A 21,117-nucleotide genomic window follows, 5' to 3' on the forward strand; every position below is an offset into this window, starting at 1 on the left:
AAATTAGGGGTGCCTGGGTGGCTCAGTCGGTTAAGCGTCTGACATCGGCTCAGGTCATGATCTCTGGGTCCTGGTATTGGGTCCCCCATTGGGCTCTGCACCAGTGGGAAATCTGCTTCTCCCTTTCCCTCCACTCATGCTTGATCTCTCTCTCTTTCAAATAAATGAATAAAATCTTAAAAAAAGGAAATGCAAATTAACACCACAAAGAAATACCATTGCATTTCCACCTAATTGACAGCAAATAACAAAAACTCTCATACACTGCTAGTAGAAATACAAATTGGTTCAACTGATTTGGAAAACAATTGACAGTATCCACTCTATTTGAACATACCCACACTTTATGACCTAGCATTTCCACTCTTAATATATATCCAAGAGGAAAGCATGCATATGTGTACAAAAATATGTATGTAATATGCACAGCAACCTGTGCATAGAAATAGCCCCGAACTAAAAATAATCCAAATGTTCATTGCAAGAAGAAAGGATAAACTGTGGTTCATTCACACAAAGAAATATACATACAAATATATGTATATATACACAAACATTGATATCATAAATAAATAAAAAATGCGGGGCGCCTGGGTGGCTCAGTCGTTAAGTGTCTGCCTTCTGCTCAGGTCATGATCCCAGGGTCCTGGAATCGAGCCCTGCACCGGGTTCCCTGCTCGGCCAGGGGCCTGCTTCTCCCTCTCCCACTCCGCTTGCTTGTGTTCCCTCTCTAGCTGTCTCTCTCTCTCTCTGTCAAATAAATAAAATAAAATCTTTAAAATAAATAAATAAATAAATAAATAAATAAATAAATAAAAATGAAAGAAGTACAGCTAATAAATTAACAACATGGATGAATCTCACAAAAGTAATGAGAAAAAAAGCTGGACACAAAAATATATATACTATTTTTTTATTTATATAAAGTTCAAAAGGCAAAAGTAATCTAGGGTTTTACAAGTTAAAAAGGACTTATCTTTGGGGAAAAGGGAAGGGATAGTGAGAAAGACCATCAAGGAACATCGGAGGTACCAATAATATTTATTCTTGACCTGGATGTTGGTTTACCTGGTGATAATTTATTGAACTGTAAACTTGTGATTTTAAACTTTCCTATTTATATTATGTTTCAATAAAAAGATTGTCTAACCTAATGGCAAATAAACTACAATTACAATATTTTAGAAATTCTAGTTAATTTGCTAACTAGGTTAAATAGGTTTTCTCTTTATAGACACTTCTATTAAAAGGAATTCATGTCTACTTTTTATGCTTTAAAGAAAATTCTCTACCCTTTAATGCTTTCAATATTTTTTTCCTAGCATGTCAGATGCACATTATTTAATGCAGTTGATTGGCCTCACGGTATAAAAGTGGAATCCAAAGAATGTAAAAGAAATGTTTGCTTAAGATGAAATTGTGAAATAAGCAGATATTAGAATTTGCACTTTAATAAATAATTCTAAATTGCATGCTGTTAAGCCATGCCACTCTTTTTCCTTCTAAAAAAGGCAGAAATCATTTTAGACTCAGAATGCTTTCTCTACAGATATTCAAATGGAAGACATTTCATTTTCCCCAGTTCATATGCTTCACACTTGACGCTCTGTTGAAATTCAGGGATAGAGAGTTGCTCACTATACTCCGACCCTGCGAGGGTTGCTTCCCAGTGTCTTTCTTCGAAAATGTTCTGATGATCCCCCACTATTAGGCTTTGGATATGGAGTATGTAGAAGTTGCTTGACTTATATATGTTCAGGGGGATTGTTTTCTGCACCACTATTAGGATTTTAGGGCCCAACACTTTGTATGCATAGTCTCTCTCTCCCTCTCTCTCTTTTTCTCTCTGTCTCTCTCCCTCTCTGTCTGTCTCTCTCTGTCTTCAAGACTTCCCTATTTACTCAATTCTCACTCCAAGATTCCTGAACACAAGAGAAAGTAACCTTATTTAATAGGAGACTTTGTCATCTGCTATTTAAACTACCACATAAGTGGGGTGCCTGGGTGGCTCAGTTGGTTAAGCGTCTGCCTTCTGCTCAGGTCATGATCTCAGGGTCCTGAGATTGAGTCCCGCATCAGGCTCCCTGCTGAGCAGGGGATCTGCTTCTTCCTCTCCCTCTGCCTCTCCCCCTGACTGTACTCTCTCTCTCTCTCTCAAATAAATAAATAAAATCTTTAAAAGAAATAAACTACCATGTAAGCATTGAATACTTGTAAATTGGAAAGCAAAATAATTCCTTCAAGTGTTCTCTGTTATTGCTATTTTAATCATGACACATATCATGAAAAAAATTTGGTACATCTGATGGTGCTATTTCTAAAATGGACGATTCAACCAAAGTTCACATTCTCTGCAATTGTCTCAGTATCAGGACAACAATGTGCAGTAAGTCACTGGAGAGCAACCTAACTTTTCTCTCATTCGATTCTCAGCTCTAATCCACTTTGAATTATAAGCATCTAGGTAAAACTTGTATAAATATATGCAATATTTTTACCAGTGTCACCTCTCTATATACTCCCAAATAATTACTACACATTCATATTTAAATTCTAAGTCTCTCTTCAGCTGTTTATCTAATAAAAAGAATACTTCATTAGCACTTCCAAATCCAGCAGAAATTTAGCAAAGAATGAAGAAGAGTGGTATATGAGAAGGCTCCTTTGGTATGTAAGTGCTCACTTTGGTTCTAAGGATTCCACCGTGACCTAATAAGCTCTGAGATAAACAGAAAAGTTTAGCACTCACTGAAAGAACACTTTTCTTATCCCAGAATGCTAAAAAATAGTTACCCCATACAGCTTACCACTTTAAGCACCAAAAATGCTTTAAAACCATTTTGAAGGTAATCTTTCTGTAAGATAGATATCCATTTTCTTAAGTAAAATATATATATTTTTTAAAGATCCTATTTTTAGGTAATCTCTGTACCCAACATGGGACTCAAACTTGCAACCCTGAAATCAAGAGTCACATGCTCTACCAACTGAGCCAGCCAGGCACCCCATAAATACCAATATTTTTAATCGCTCCTGTAACACTATGATTCTTAATTATTTCTACGAACTTACCTTTGCAGAAGTTTTATAGCCTTCTGCTTTTTGTTTTTTCATTTTCATCTTTGACTAAGTGACAGGTTACTGAAAAAAAAAAAACTTAATAATTCCTCCCAAAGAAAACAGAGTTAGGGATGTTGGTGGTTGGTTAACACCAAAGTGTGTACCAAAGGGATTGTCTTCTAATTTCTGACACAGACACAGACACAGAGACACCAGACACACACCCCAATTACCTGTTTTCCCCAAAATTTTAAATTTGGCTTAATAGTTATTGGAATTGAAATAAAGTAAAAAAAAATGTGGTACACTAAAAGAAGACAAGTTAAAAGAAAACGTAAGTGATAGGACATTCTTTGTTAGAGGGCATTACATGGGGAAGGGACTGAATGTCGAAGATGAAGGAGTTTAGCCAGATCAACCAGTAAGCGTTCAGAAAGAACAGTTTGAATTTATGGAAAGGAAAGCTGGTAAAACAATATGGTTGGTACTGTTTTGAACAATTTGAGTAATTTAACCATGACAATAAAATGGAAGGGTGGATCCATAATTGATTATTTGCTGAGGAACATGCATCTGCCTAATTATATCCTGGGAGCTGTAGGAAGAGGACAGAAATATGAGAACGGCCACCAGCTCTCGGAGAGCTGACAACCCAATTGAAAGTTTAAGACAAGAAGGAAAAGAACCAGAACTGATCTGAAAAATATCCACCGTGGCAAGAGCCTGCAAATATTACTACCAACAAAATCTTCCTTCTTATGAAACATTCCACCCCCTAAGTTTTAAGCATTTTATTGACCTGAATGGCATGACAATTGAGATGTTCCACATACAATAAGAAGGAGCAATAATGAAATGTAATTAATCTGTGCTAAGAACCTAGAGATTACCATGAAATTATGTAATAACACTTTATATTCACAATATAAAAATTGTTATAACCTCTGTGCAGTAATTACACTAAAAACTGCATAGTTGCACTAAACACAATCATGTAATCTAAAGGACAACGATGGATATATAACTACAGAGTATTCATATGGTAATTAGGTGAATAGTAACTGGAGAATAAGTGAATGGCTATTTTCTGCAACAGAAATAAAATAATTTTCAAGGGATGCCATCATTGTACTCTGTCTTTCTCTCTTTCTCTATCTTTCCTTTTCAAGCAACCAGAAATATAAGGAAATACTTCTTCCTTTAATCTTTTTTAGAGAATTTTAATAGGCTCCACAAAAATATGGGTTGTATGGGTATATATACAGGTTTATGAATATTCATGGAGAGCCAGATGTCTATAAAATCTCTAGCTGCATTTAACTTCTTTCCCAAATATTTCTTTCTATTGAAAAGTAATTGCCAATACTATTTAGCTATTAACTCATATTTGCAACTGGGCTATTCACATTGTAATAGTTAGTGAAGTGTGAAATTTATTTAAAGAGAATAAAACCAAACTAAAATAATACCACCTAAGCAAGAGCTAAAGATATTCAGTAAGAATCTTTAATGAGTCTTTAATGGGTAATACAGATGGTCATATAGGGGAGACTAAATTATACAATTACATGTATATATACCAATTGTTCTACTTCACTAAATTTTGACCTGGTTAAAAAAAATAATAAGTTATGTGATTTCGCCTTAAGATTCATGATTTAAGTAAGCATTTGGTAATTTAGAACTACACACAACCACAACAACCAACCAGAAGTAGGATTGTATTACTTTCACAAAGAAGATGAGGTAGAATTATCCACAGTGCATATCCCCAGGCATTCTATAACTCAGCTCCAGTCTCAGTGCAATTCATACTCCACCTTCACTGATATTTAATTGTGTCCCAGGAGCAGTAGGTTCTATGAATTTTACTAATATCCTCCCTACAGGGAGGTTTATGGCAGCTTCCATTAAGGTATAAAATGTGGAAGACAGCCAACGATGGTATTTTATAAACTTTTGATGAATACTCATGCTAAGGTGACATAATAAGGAAAAGAAAGAAACAAAATCATTGGCTAGAATATGAAGGATTTGGAGGTTAAATTCAGTTCTTACTCTGCCTAACAATGTGACCTTCTCTGAGTTACTTGACTAATTTATCCAATATACCCATTGATCATCTTTGAACAGAGGCAGTATTACTAAACATGCCTAAGATTATCTCACCAGGCCTTCCTCCCCCACCTATCCTCAACAGTGCCCTTTATATCATCAAGACCAACTAGGGCCTGTTTTAAGTAAAATGATGAAAATGATGATGATGATGATAATGATGATGATGATGATGATAAATATTCGATTTTAGCTGTCTTCTTCATGTCGGGCTCATTTGTTGGTTATAGTCTCATGCATTATATGGCATTATTCTCATTTTATGGATGAGTAAACTGAGGCACAAGGAGGTTAAGCACTTTGCCAAAGATAACACAGCAGTAAGTGGAAGAACAGAAAGTCAAACTCAAATAACCCTAACTCTAGAGAATAAACTCTTCTTTTCTTATTTAACAAGTCATACATTTGTTCAAAAAAACCCCAAACCAAGCCAAACAAAATAAACCTCTACAAAGTAATTTTAAATATCTTTGGTGTTCTCTCTTTTTTAATGTGTATCTAAAACTGAATGCACCCCCTTCTACAAAGATACCTGAGGGTCTCACCACCAGCCAGAATGTTAAAGGGCCCTGTAGCTCAGGAGCAGCAGGCCCAGGCAATCTTACTTGATGCCACCACAGTCTGCAATATCAGAGCTCAGGAGCTCAAGCTGGACTCCCACACCCCACACCTCATCCACACGTTCACATTTCACATGTCATTCTCAGTCTCCCATCCCAACCGAAATTGGATATTTGCCTCTCTAGCCACAGATAATTGGTTTACAGCCCTGGATTCTCTTATTCGAAGGAAACTGCTAACTATCCATGGCAATCTCTTCATTATCAAGCAGGATCAACTCTGGGTCCCTCCATACAAATAAGAAACCAAAACAACAGCCAAGAAATCACAAAGTGAGGCATGTCTGGAGTGTTATCATTTACCGACATCTAATTTAGGATGAAAACATTTAGAAGGATTCTGGAAAAGCTCTAAGATTCTTAAATATGTTGACAGGAGTGATTGTGGCCTTTCCTTCCCTGGAGTCAGTTTTTCATCTTGCATGGTTTAGGAGGCAGAAGAGATAAAGTAACTTGTATAAATTTGCTTAGAATTTTATGATTGTTGTCTTTGAAGGCTTATATAAGGAAATGGGAAAACAGATATAAGAAATATTAAAATTATTCTTTTTCACAGCCCTCAAATGTTTTATACAACCCAAGATATTTCAATAATTAAACTTATTGCATAGTCCTAAATATATCTTCCAATTTCAGAGCTGAGTTTAATAAAGTAGGCAAACATTGAATCCAGGTATGCCAATTAAATAGTCACTGGGGAAAAAATGTGTGCAAAACTCTGATTAGAGCTGATAAATTTTCATCAGGAAAGTGTGTCTAAGAAAATTAGCATTTTCTAATTTATTACTAAAAATAGAAATATATCCCAAATATTTCTATAGAGAACACTGAAAAATTTAAAATAATGAAATCCATTCTGAGCAAATAGTGCTATCTCTGAGAAGGAAAATGTAAAATTTAGAAGGCCAAGTTATCAAAACGTTGATTTAAATGCGACATGTGGGGTGAGCTTTTGAAAGTACCAGCATTAAATCTCTGACAGATTTATCTTTCAAAATGTGTATTAGAATGATAGCATCAATCATTTTAGTAATAGTCAAAAATTAACTCATAAAACTATCAGGGCAATATTTTTTCAAATATCAGAGAAGCCTATATAACTTTTGTTTATAAATCATGTTCTAGGTTGAGTGTTCCTCTATTTTTAAAGCAATCCAGCCATAAAAGGTTTTAGCAAGTAATTATTTCTGGGTTGAGTGTTCTTCTATTTTTAAAGGAATACAGCTATAAAAGGTTTTAGCAAGTAACTATTTATAAAGTGGTAGAGAGTCACCTGAGACTTGAAAGTGAGCTGACTTGCAGATGACAGCTAAATATGGTTTTATAAGATGAGGCTAACTGAAAACCAAATAAGTGAATAAGCAGAAGATGGCTTAAAAAACAATGAGAATGAAGTGGGCTCATACAAGGTGGTACCTTTCTGACCATAAACAAGTCATCTGCCATATTTAGTTCCTAATTTCTGTCAGGGCATGAAATATATATTAAGGTTTAATTAATTTCAACCTACTAAAATTTGCCAACATCTACAGTGTTAATAATATCGGGTTAATATTGCTCATGCCCTCAGAATGCCCATACTTTGATAGAACTCTCAAGGCTAACAAGGTTGCAAAAAAAAATCAAGATCAATAAAAAATTTTAGATAATCAGAACATGGAAGTATTTTATTTGTTTGTTTATTTTTAAAGATTTTATTTATTTATTTGAGAGAGAGAGAGCGAGAGAGAACATGAGCGGGGGTGGGGGTGAGGACAGGGAGAAGCAGGCTCCTCACTGAGCAGGGAGCCCTACACGGGGCTAAATCCTAGGACCCTGGAATCATGACCTGAGCCAAAGGCAGACATTTAACCAATGATGTCATTGGTTTCTGGGCGCCACCCAGGCGCCCCAGAAATATTTTTTTTTAAAGACAATTGAGAGCACAAAGTAATAACTCATTTTTAGAAAACTGGAACGAGTCTCATGGAGAAATGGGAGGTGAAGAATGCTGGATAAGAGGTAATCATGGAAAAGATCTTCTCCGATGGAAGTACCATTAACAAAGTTATTGTCCTCATGTTGTAGCCTAACTAGAGGGCAGGGAATGTCCCACATCATCATACTGGGAGAAGATGAGGGCATCCTAGAAAAATATATGTAGTTCCTTTGTGCATAATTCTCTTTCTTCTCCTTTTCATTCTTCCATCCTTATTTCCTTCCTTCTTCTAAGCTACTCACTTCAAATACAAATGTCAAAGTAAGGATTTCTGATATACTTAAATGTGACCTCCTTTCTAGTTTTCCTTTAATATGTTACTTTGCAGAATGCATAATATATATATGTATCTTTCTATATCAATATACTGATCAGTATAGATATATATATATAGATAGAGGTTTCTACACTAGTGTGATAGAAAGAAGAAAAATAATGGATTATATTGAAGTGATTACTGTTTAATCAGACTTCACTAAAACACTGAGAAAGTCACCTTGAAAAGGTCACCTGGCAAAAGTAATATATAGTATGCTATAAAAGACTTTCACTGGTCAAATGTGCAAGTTTCCTTTAGGTCAGATATGCAGGAATTAAACAGATTATTGATATATAATAACCAGCTTTCCACTTTACTAAGACTTATAATAATTCCAAGATGATAGAGAATCACTTTAATTTTATTAGTAGTAGCATTTAACTTTTAACATGCTTGGAAGTATGCATTGAATTGCTGTAACTAGTCAGTAAAGTAATTTAATCCAAGATCCTTTTTATTTAGAAAGATTATTGTTCTTGGAAAACATCCTTAAGGCAATGAGATAAAGTCATTACTCTTTTATGCACACAGTGTACTAAAAGATACTGTACCAAGAAACTTTGATATAGTAACTAATGTGTTTTCTTTCCAAAACACACTGACTCTTCTCTCCATTCAGACAGTAGGTAGGTTCTTAATTTACTGTGTTTTTTTCATCATCTCATTTCTCACCACCTGACATCTAACAAGTTTGTGTATTATTTATAAATACTAAAGCGTACCATGAAAGCAGTTTTTGGTTTATTCATGACTAAATTCCAAGCTTCAGTGGCTGGCATGCATTAGATGTTTTATTATTTTATGTTGAATTAATGAATGGCCATTGGAAAACAGGGCACTTCAGAAGACAGAGAACAAGAGCTGATGTTTTAGTTTTAAAACCCCAAAGGCAGTTATAAATACATGAAAATATGGAATCAGTCAACCACTCCTAAAACTAACTGAGGTTTGTCAGGATGTGTCTGTGTGTGTTCAGGTGGGAAAAGGAAGGTGGGAGATGAAAAAGGAGAATTAGATGGCAAGCAGAAATAGACGTCAGCAAGTCCCAGTAAACAGGCCCTTGGAAATTTGGTCCTTGCATTAAACATACACTTAGCTGCTGCACCAATAAACCAACTACTAGACATTCTAGACTGCCATGTGAAGGAAGGATGTGACTTGCCAAATTCTCAGAAATGGGGCATTCTACAGAATTAGACTAAACTTTTCAGCTTCTAATACGTTTCCACTTTATAGTCATAGTCTAATCTGTGTGTAGAAGTATACCTATGCAAGAAATTATTTTCTTCAGTGGTTTGTTCTACTTCCTTTCATGTGACTCAATGTGTAATTCCATTCTAAATTTATGGATCATTTCAGAAATTATTTTTAAAAAGCAGCTCAGATCATATTCATAAATGCCATAAAAATAATAAATCTTTTTTATATGGTGGCTTGCTTATCTGAGCAAATTGTAATAAATCTATTTTTGTTATCCAAATTATATATTACCTAAATATATATAACCTTTAAATATATAACTTATTTTAATTACATATTATAAATGATAGGTACTTGAAATATCTATTAAAATGAAAATTTTGGGGGGGCGCCTGGGTGGCTCAGTCATTAAGCGTCTGCCTTCGGCTCAGGTCATGATCCCAGGGTCCTGGGATTGAGCCCCTCATCGAGCTCCCCTCTCGGCAGGAAGCCTGCCTCTCCCTCCTCCACTCCCCCTGCCTGTGCTCCTCTCTCACTGTGTCTCTCTCTGTCAAATAAATAAATAAAATCTTTAAAAAAAAAAATGAAAATTTTTTGAAAAAAGCATTTGATTAAAAAATTTACAGAGGACTTTTCTTATAAATTATCTCACCTGAAACTTCTAACTCTGAGAAGCAGATAAGGTTTTAACTATTATCATTATTTATTTTACAAATCACGTGTCACCTATGATGATGAAAATAATTTGAAATCCAAAGTTGTAGAATACTATTTGTTAGTCCACAATTTTCTACTTTACTAGTTTTAAATGATCTAAAAAATGTTTGAATTACATATCATCACCTCTAGGAGGCCAATGCCTTATCCATTAGGCTACTGGGGCTTCTCATATCATCACCTCTAAAACTCAGTATTTCTTTCTCACATCTGGATTCCAGCTTGAGAGATTCCAGAAGAGCGAACTTAGAGAGTATGTTCAGTGAAGATCCAGAAACCCACTGAAACTATATCACATTTTATTTATTTGTTTTGTTTGGGCAAGAGATTCTTAAAAGGATTAGAAACCCGTACTACCTTCCAATGTAAGAAGAAATCAGGATTTGAAAAATTCTAGCTTATTCTAGCTATTTGTGGTATGAAAGGTACCATGGAAGGGACATGAGTTCTTGGACTCAGACAATAATTGATGGAGTTAAATAAGGTGTCTTTCATTACATGGTCATAAACCAATTTGTTTGTTTCTGCCACTATGTTGATTTATATTTATTGATTTATTTTTATATCAATTTTTATCAATTGATTTTCAAGAAAAGCTTACTCTCACATTATTAAAATATAGATTTTCTCATTTCTCAAAAGGAATAAAGTACAAATTATTTCATCAAATTGAAAATAAAATCATATAATTACCATGGATTTAGTGATGGATCTTCAAGTGGTAAGGCAAATATAAAAATTCAAATGCAGATACCTGACCTTTCGATTCATCTTCTAGTACTATTTGAACCAAGTGACTTTCTATTTCTCAAAATGTCTTATACTTAAGATGTATCTGATTCTCTGGTGGCAACCCTCAATAAATGTGTTTTTTTTCTCCTAATAGTTAATTGTCATATAATTAAACACTTATATAGTGAAAAATTATTGGCTATATCCTTTCTATTTAACTTTTGCTCTTTTCAATGTTAACCTCATCTATTGGAAAACAATGGATTTTAAAATATATTCATTTATTGAAATCAAACTTATAATTATATTTTTGCATTCATGAGAATTAAACTGAACAAATAAATACTATTATTAATACATTCTTTTGATTTAAGCAAAGATCTGCTCTTCTTCATCTGATGGGTTCCATAATCATAGGGTAAATTATAAGTCTTCCCATCTTTCATTGGCCTTTTGCACTCTGGGACTCAAAGGCTATGAGTTTAAGAGTTCGTTTTTTTTTTTTTTTTATCTTGAGAACCAATGATGGCATCCTGATTCTTTTGCCATTTTTATCAATAATCAGGATGAATACAATTTTTTCTAACATAGTATTTCCTATCAAAAGAGGTCTACCTATTGCATAAAAGAGAGTAATAATACCAGTTTATAGTGACAAAATCTTTAATAATGAAAACCATGAAGATTATCACATTAACTATAAGATAGGAATCTTATTTTGTTTTCTTCTATTTAAAAGATTTAAAGATTCCTGACTCATGATATTTTTTTCAAAACATGTCAGTTGACATTTCAAATCTGATATAAAGAATGTATTTTAAAATTACTCCTAAATTTACATTTAAATTAATTGTTTTAAAAGTGATGTTAGCAGATAGATGCATTTAACTAGAAACAATTTGCTTGGCTTGAGGTAAGCCTCAAGTAAATATTTTTGTTCAATCTGTATCTCTATCTGTGCATGATTTGTGTAATATATTATTTTCAAATACACAATTCTATTTGCAGATAATTATTTATGAATCCATTCAGTTTACTTAACACCAAGTACAGCAGAATCACAATCATGGATGGTTTCTATTCATGCAAAGCCTGCCTCCCTCCTTAACCTTCTCTCCTTCCTCCCTCTCTCCCTTCCTTCTTCCCTTTCTCTCTCCCTCCCTCCCTCCCTCCCTCCCTTCCTTCCTTCCTTCTGAGGACCTCCCACTGGACATCTTCAGTTTATTTCAATACAAATCCCTCTTCAGACAGTTAGTAACCATTACTTGTGTGACAAGTTATTTTCAACCTTTAAATAAGCAGCTTTAAGGCTTTCATTATTTTTCATATTATTTTGTAAACTCATTCTTCCTTAAGTTGAAAAAGAGGGGCAAATACTTATTGGTAGCCCTAGTGTGGCATAAAAGTAGAGGATTAAACCATATAAACTTGGCATGATTACTGAATGAAGCACTGTTTCAAGAATGTTGTGAGACTAGACTTGTCTCAAAATCAAATGAACCTGGCATGGAAAAAAGTTACTGCTCTGATGCCAGAAGAAGTAAGTAATTAAGCATTCTTAAAGATTTTTTTCCAATAGTAGTTACTGAAATTATTAAACATAATTACTAATATTCCAAGTGTAAGTTACATGACATAGAGATAAAAGTTTATCTTTTATAAAATTAACTTTATAAACACATTGCTGGCATTTTAAACAATTGCATAAAAAATAATGGTAATGCTCCTAAATAGTATGGAATAAAGTCCATTTCTGATCTTTGATCCTTTTTGGCAATGTAAATCTAAGTTGCAGCTTTGTCTAGCTTTTAATCTGCAAAGATATGCCAGTTTTTTTATTCACCAAAAATTATGGGGACAAGTATCTTCAAAGAGCTTTTATACTGATATATCTCCAATGCCTAGAACAATAAATAATACCGCACAAGTGTTCATATATATCAGTTGAATAAATAAATTTTAATAATCACAATATGTACTTTGACTCACATATGACATATTCTCTGCTTGGAAAAAAATGCCTCAGTTTCCAATAAATTCTTTTTTTTTTTAAGATTTTATTTATTTATTTGACAGAGAGATAGAGAGAGAGCACAAGTAGGCAGAGTGGCAGACAGAGGTAGAAGGAGAAGCAGGCTCTCTGCCGAGCAGGGATCCCAATGCAGGGCTCGATCCCAGGACCCCGGGATCATGACCTGAGCCAAAGGCAGCTGCTTAGCCAACTGAGCCACCCAGGTGCTCCTCCAATAAATTCTTTTTATATGAACACATTTCCCCTAAATCTTTTCCCTCTTACTATTTTTACATTTCCAAATGATAGCATAATAGTTCTAGATTTATACTAGATCAAAATTGCCTTCAATAATATTTCTATAATTCTGACAATTTCCTCAAAACTACTCAGAGTAAGATAAATAAAAATAATATATTACCTTATCGTTAGCCTACCATTCTCCATCATAGTCACATGAGAAAAGAAATGTATTTATTTTTCTTTACACACATTAATTCAAACCTAATTCTATTTTTACATCATTTTTTTTCTCCAAACTGAAAATACAAGCACAGAGTTTCTCAGGGAATGTAGGTCTTCATGAGCTGCTGAGTAAAGGTGGCCCAGAACTTAAGTGGTATCCTGTCAGAGCACAGACAAAAAATTGGCCTAGCTGGTTGGAAACAAGACCTTTCTACTTTGTTTACATTCACTTACATACCTAATACTTTCTCCTAAGTCCAAGCACTGAGTTAAGCCCCTCCAAGATTGCTAAGGTATGCAAAACATCATGGCCTATTTCATATTCTAAGGGGGTAGAAAGTCAAGAACACGTACGATGATATAAACACAGTGTGAAAATGCCAAAGAGAAGTGTGGGATGTCCTACGGCAAAGGCAGCTTCAGAAGACAAAGTGGGAGGATTAGAGAGGGTTAGCAGACATCGAGGAGCCCACATGTGAAGACAAAGACTCATGAACAATTTAAAGGGACACATTTTAGAGACCATGAAAGACCATGAACAGGTTTCCACGGCTGGAAAAAAAAAAAGATACACAGTGAATGTGTTGTAGTGATGCAGGCAAGAAGCCTGAATAAAAGCAGTGCTTGTCTTCTCACCAAGAGAAAAAGAAATGGAGGACCCTCAGTAGCCAGGGCTCCAAAAGACTGTCACTCTAGATATGAATGCTCTAAGAATCTTGAATATTTGCATACTTAGGAAATAGCTAGTTCTGATAATTTCACTTTTTAACTCATGATCCTTTCTTGAGGTTCTAGGTTCAGTTCTAATTGGCCTTCATACTAACAGTGACAATTGAAAACATTTTATTCTATTTTCCTGGTCATTATTAAAATCCTTTGGTCTCTTCTGCGTGGGCCTGTCATTGGCTTCATCAAGGTTAAAATTCTTATTAACACCTCTATTCAATGGAGTAGAAACTGGCAACCATCAGGTTGAAGCAGTGCATGACCTGAACTTTGAGTGTTCCCATAGTGAGCCTAAAAAGATGCAGCAGAATGGGCAGGATATCAAATGACAGGAAAATACACCAGGAGAAGCTACTTTTGTAGTCAGACCCACAAGGCTATAAATTGTGGCTCCTATGTTCACTAATGGAACAGTTTAAGGAGAATGTCTTAATCTCATTTTTCGCAATTGTAAAATTGGATTAATAATACTTCACAGGGTTGTGTGAGAATATATGTTCAGAGAAAATAATGTTTAACAGCATATTTCTCTGTGACCAAGACATTATACACTTTTAGTGATTTGTTATTTCTCTTGCCAACTTTCCCGTAGGAAAATCAAATAGAAACAGAAAAGGTAGGGGCACCTGGGTGGCTCAGTCGGTTAAGCTGCTGCCTTCAGCTCAGGTCATGATCCCAGGGTCCTGGGATCGAGCCCCGCATCGGGCTCCCTGCCCAGCGGGGAGTCTGCTTCTCCCGTTCCCTCTGCCTGCCTCTCTGCCTACTTGTTCTCTCTCTCTCTGTCAAATAAATAAATAAAATCTAAAAAAAAAAAGAAACAGAAAAGGTAAACTTCAACAGTCTTTCCCTTCTGGGCTTTTGCAAATTCTGTTCCACTCACTGCTTCTCTTCATCTAGTTAGCTGCTTCTTCCTTCTGGACTCAGTTCTCATGTCACTTCCTTCAAGAAATCTTTCCTATAGGCTGAATTATCTTTCTGTGCTAACCACTGTATTTCATTAGACTGCCTTTAATGTAACTTGTATCTTTTTCAGAATCACACATTAGATTGCAAACGCATTGAGGGCAAGAAATATCTCTGACATCACTGTTTTCTCAATGCCTAATAGTGACAGGTCCATTGTAAATACCAAATTTGTTTACTGACCAATTGACTAATGAAACAAAATTGCTCTGCAAAGTAAAGGTAATCTCATCATGTCATCACATATGGTAGACACACATCTATGCTTCATAACTTTTATAATTACTTGATAGACGATGGTTCTAATACCAGTTACAATAGATGAAATGTTTGGATTACTGTCAAGTACTCCTAATTTTATAAACTTGAAATATTACTTCATGTTGGCACTTATTGCAACCAGTGGGACTAAATCATACAGGTGTATTTCTAATAAACTAAGTTCTAATTTAAATTATAATGGCTTCTCAAGCAGATTACTAAAGAACTTTAAAAATATCAATGAGAGGACAAACAGATTGCCATTTGATTTTAACACCGGGCTCTTAGACACAGACTGAGTTGGTCCTCATCGGCCCTTTTGCCCTAATGTTACTAACTACTAATAACCACAGATATTATTATTATTTTTTAAAGATTTTATTTATTTATTTGAGAGAGAGAGTGAAAGAGAGAGAAAGCACGAGAGGGGGAAGGGTCAGAGGGAGAAGCAGACTCCCCACTGAGCAGGAAGCCCGATGCGGCGCTCCATCCCCGGACTCCAGGATCATGACCTGAGCCAAAGGCAGAAGCTTAACCGACTGAATCACCCAGGCGCCCCCCTCAGATATTATTGACCTCATATTTAACATCCAGATTTAAATGTGAAATGTCATGCTTATTATTATTTTTTATTTCTACTAGAAATCCTTGCTCCAGATCTGCACAAAATGGAGCTATATTTGTTCTTAAACAACTTACTTAAAGAATACTCAATTTTACTTTGCTATTATTTATCTCTGTCTCTCCTCCCTGGGTGCTTCTGTTAAAATTAATTTGCATTTAGACCTCAGGATTTTAAATTGCCATTAGAATCGTGAAATGTTTTTACTCAGCACAACTAAGAACTGATGTTTTACCTCCCACTAATGGACCTTTAATTAGGCACTGTAATGAACCATTCTGCCATTCCTTCATTTATGGAGAGAAGATTTTGTATATGCAAGATACAATTTTGACAGAACACCAGGTCCACTGAACCTTGCCGACTCACATATAATAGATCCTAAATTTATTATGCTTTTTTGTCAGCTGTTGGATTTATCATTTTAATGACACTGTCCACAGACTTATTTTGCTGCCAAAGAACAGCATCACCATGTTTGTTGACATCTTGATCAACAATTCCGGGGGTCCAATTCTGACTGTAGTATTACTACTTCAGGACCTTAGGCAAGTTATTTAACCTCTGTCTAAGAATTAATTGGTTAATTTTAATAAGTGCTTTGCAGTAAAACGTGGGAAGTGCTATGACTGCTAATAGTGATAATAAAATGATAATGCAGCCTTTTATAATGCATCAGGCTACCTCAGACTGTGATTCTATTAAGTTGCCAATTAAAATATATGTTAACTGAATTTATTCTTTTTAAGAAACCAAATCGCTATAATGATGGCCACATAGTATTTTTTTTTAACTTAGATCAAAAAGAATAAAAAATGGCAATGCTTCAACTTAAAAAATTTTTTTTTGAAGTTAAAGAAAAAAAGATCAACGTTCTATGATGATAGACCAATTGGGAACAGAGAAAAGCTGCACAGAAAAATACCAGATGGTTGTACCCGATTAAATGTAGCTCTTGTACATTGAGTTGATTGTTCTTTATTAACTTGTCTCCAAACTGCTTTCATTTATTTATCTATGATTATTTATTTATTTGACAAATGCCATTGTTGGGTGTAATGTCAAAGAGGTCATCCCAGACATCCCAGACAAAGAGGAGGAAAGCACACAATTAACAATAATACCAGATTAAAGTGAATAGAAACAGAGGTAAAGAAGCAGTGACTTGAAAATTCAAAAGAGAAAGAGATTCATTCTCTTGGGCAGATGTGAAGAACCTCACAAAGGGAACGGGCTTTAAACTGGACAGGGACAGATAGGATTTGGCATGGAGAGACGAAGGTGAGGAAGAATCCAAAGAAAGTGCATTCCAGAGGAAGAGAATAACAGGAGAAAGTCGCAATGCTAGGGAAATTGACATGTGGAGAAGCAGGGTAAGTGTGGTTTTACTAGAATAAGAGAGAAAGTAGTGTGGATAGTAATGAGGGTCTGCATTACACAGGGGAAGAGCTGGTGTTGTCCCTGATTTGCTTGGAAGTCGTTCAGTGTTGTGAGAATATTGGAGCCAAAAAGAAAAAGCCCATGAGTTAGTAGGTGGAAGTTGTTCTGGAATATTCTGCTGTGTTGAGAGGAAGGAGGAGGAGGGGAGAGCCATGAGGACGTAAGCAAGGTGTGACACCTGCACATGACTGGATTGTCTTTGCTAGATAAACTCTGCAGGCCTATGACACATATTTAAGAGAGAACTTAGGAAAGCAATGTGAAAAGAGCACTGGCTGAGGGTAGAGGCATTCATATACGTCAAGGGGCTGGCCTACATGAGCAGAACATACACTTAGAAAAGGAAACACCAATCTGTAACCAAATCTGTCTCTGCTACAGCAGAAGTGGCCCCCTGCTGTAACATCAGAAGGGAAATATTTAATATTGCTCTTGACTCTCAAATTAAGTCAGTGCATATTGCTTGATTCGATGCTGTTCCACGTACTTCCTGCAGTGAACAGAGACCGAGGCTACTCTCTGTGAGGACCTCAATGACGTCAAACCATCTGGGGGCCAGAATGTTGAGTAACTTTTAAGGGTATGGGATCTGGAGTTGGATTAGCCAGGCAGAGTCCTGACTCTCCCCTTTACTAACTGTGTGATCTTCAGGAGGCTCTTTGTGTCTCCTCAGTAGCATCCTCTGCAAAATGAGAATAAAAGCAACACCTAGCTCATTAGTGGGATTAAATGGATTAATAGAATTAAGGCAAAAAAAGAAGTAAACACAAGAATGCCTGGATATAGAAAGATCTCAGTAAATATGATTGAGACAGAAAACCATTCTTCTTATTATGAATACAACATACAGCTGTAGCTACTCTTTTGAGAATCGGTACAGAGGGTGCTGAGAGAAAACATGGAGATCAGTTAGTAATTATGCAGGTAAGAAATACTGGAAACTTCAATGATGATAGTGGGGATGGAGCTGGTGAGAAGTGTTCAGATTCTCGGTATGTTTTAAAGGAAAAAGTGAGAAAGAAGTTGGGGTGTAAAAGAAAGAGAAGAGTCAAGGATGAATCCAAAATAGATGAATGGGGATTAAGGAGTACACTTGCGGTGATGAGCACTGGGTGAGGTATGGGATTGTTGAATCGCTGGATTATATACCCGAAACTAATATAACGCTGTTTGTAACTATAGTGGAATTAAAACAAAAAATGGATATGAGAAATCTTTTAAAAAATAATGAAGTGGGTTAGATTTAAAAAAAAAAAAAAAAGGATGAATCTAAGATACTTGGACCTAAGAGATGAATGTTTCTTTTTATAGATACAGGGTAAACAGTGGTAGAAGCGATTTTGGGTGAGAAAATCAAGTTAATTTAGAGCCAACTCAAACTGTCAAATACACAATTAGGTATAAAAATCTGGAATTCAGGTGGGAGTTTCAGCTAGAGATAAACATTTGGAATCATTTGTATTTGGATAGTATTGAAGGTCATGTGATCAGTTGAAATCATCTAGGCAGCAGGTCTCAATCTCAGTCACATATGTGAAACACGTGGGAAACCTTAAATACTATTGCAGTCTAACAGAATCAGAATCTTTGAAGGTGATGTTTGGGAAACTGTATCTCACAAAACTGTTTATAAAACTGTTTATTCTAATGTTCCGATTTGTACGGAAATCACAGGCTCGAAGAGTGAGTGTTTTTGAGAAAAAAGAGATATGAGTACAGTCATGAGCCACTCCAATGTTTAGAGGTCAGGGAGATGAGGAGGAACCAGCAAAAGATGGTGAAAAGAAACAGCCAGTAAACTTGGAATGAAAACACGAGAGTGGTAAAGACGAATGAAGGTGTTTTAAGGGGGGAGCGATTAACTTCGGACGGTGGGATAGAATAAGAATTGATAATTGGCCATTGAATATGAGAACATGGATGACAATAAAATAAATTAACTTGACTTTGATGAAAGCTATTTCAGCAAAATAGTGAAGATAAAAATCTGCCAGAGGTGAGGTCAAAAGAAAAATGAGAGGAACTGTAGCATATAACAACTCTTTAGAATAATGTTACAAGTAAAAAAAAATAAGCAGGGAAATAAAGTTGTGGGTAGAAAGAGATATGGGCACAAGGCAAGGTTGTTCAACAAAGAACTGGGGAGAGAGGAAAATATTGATAAAGGAGAAAGATGGGGACAGTTGTAAGAGATGTGTCCATGAGTAGCTAAGAGGGATGGAATGTATGAGAGTATAGCACACAAGGTTCCTACTCCTACAAAGACAGAGTCTATGGATATAAGATAAAGTAGTTTGAGAGATGTGATAGTGGCAGCTTGTGGCAGTTCTCTTCAGATAGCTTCTATTTTGATCAATGAAATAGAAAGCAAGTTCTTGAGCTCAGGATGAATTTGGGGAGCAGGGATCGGAGGTTTGAGGAGAAAAGAGAAGATCTGACATAGACATCTAGGAGAGTCAATAGATTAGCAAAACACAGTAGAAGCCATAGTAAGTGCCCATTTGACATTGGTGATAAAAACTCAAGAGAGACCTGTCTGTACGATTATGTACTCTTCTTCAGTGGCATCCAGCAGTGGGGCACCAGTTCAGAGCAGATGGAGAACTGGATTTAACCATGGTTACAGTTTTCTAGGAAAGTGCAACAGAAGGGAAGAAAGAGCATGGGAACTGAGGGTATATACGAGGATATGATTACAACGATGGATTCGAGAATCTAAGCTGGGGAAGGAAGAAACATCGAATCTTAAAACGAGAAGGGGGCACCTGGGTGGCTCAGTTGGTTAAGCGACTGCCTTCGGCTCAGGTCATGATCCTGGAGTCCCGGGATCGAGTCCCGCATCAGGCTCCCTGCTCAGCAGGGAGTCTGCTTCTCCCTCTGACTCTCCCCCATCTCGTGTGCTCTCTCTCTCCTCTCATCCTCTCTCTCAAATAAATAAATAAAATCTTAAAAAAAAAAAAAAAATAAATAAATTAAAAAAATTAAAAAAAAAAACGAGAAGGATGAGGACAAATGTAAAAAATAGTTGGAATTGGGGTGATGGAGGGAGTGAGCCTGAAAAATAAGGGGTTGCTGAAATTGAGGTAATGGAGGGAACATCGAGATAAGAGAATTACTTATGGTAAACATCAAAGTCTGCTGTGAGATCATCTCGTGGGACTTGCTTTCACTTACAGTACTGACATCTGTCCCCAGTGTGTTCAGGCTGGCAGTGGCAATAAGGTTGGTTCCCAACAGTCACACTGCAGGTCCCTCCATTTTGACAAAAGTCCTCACAGACCGTCTTACCACAGTTTGGTCCAGTGAACCCCAGGGCACAGCTGCAGGTGGGTCTCCCTATTGGAAAAGAAAAAGGAACAAAAAGAAATTATTTGACTAGAATTGTTTATTTCCATGGCATCCTCACTGGATAAGAAACAGGAAGCCAAGATTCTGGTCAAGGTTTGTCCACTACTTAATCTGTGATTTTAGGCAGTAACTTGACCTCTGTGGGTCTTAGTCTTCCCATGTTCCAGTGAAGCCTGGATTAGAAGATAACTCAGATTCACATCAGGTAAAATAACCGGAGCTCATTTTATGAACAATTACATATTTATGCAGGTGTGTTATGCTCTGAAATGCTTGTTTTATTCTTTGTACTTCTCTGTTCATGTCCATTTTGCTTTTTCAATTATTTTTATTCTATTCATATAGTAATGCAGATTGTATTAGCCATTAGAATATAAAATAGAGACAATCATATTGCTTTTTTATTCTTTTTTCTCTCTTTCTTCTTTCTTTCTTTCTTTCTCTCTTTCTTCCTCTTTCTTTCTTTCTTTCTTTCTCTTTCTTTCTTTCTTTCTCTTTCTTTCTTTCTTTCTTTCTTTCTTTCTTTCTTTCTTTCTTTCT

At 35.8% G+C, this 21,117-nt stretch overlaps 1 protein-coding gene across 1 annotated transcript in view; it reads right to left on the minus strand.

Moving 5' to 3' along the window:
• Positions 1 to 21,117, minus strand: part of LRP1B (LDL receptor related protein 1B) — a 1,499,204-nt gene that overhangs the window by 41,401 nt on the left and 1,436,686 nt on the right. The window contains exon 84 of the mRNA XM_044913608.1: positions 20,404 to 20,565. Within this exon, the coding sequence (XP_044769543.1) occupies positions 20,404 to 20,565 (162 nt within the window). The remainder of the gene's footprint in view (positions 1 to 20,403; positions 20,566 to 21,117) is intronic.

This window comes from Neomonachus schauinslandi, chromosome 3 (assembly GCF_002201575.2).
Source record: "Neomonachus schauinslandi chromosome 3, ASM220157v2, whole genome shotgun sequence".
NCBI lineage: Eukaryota > Metazoa > Chordata > Mammalia > Carnivora > Phocidae > Neomonachus > Neomonachus schauinslandi.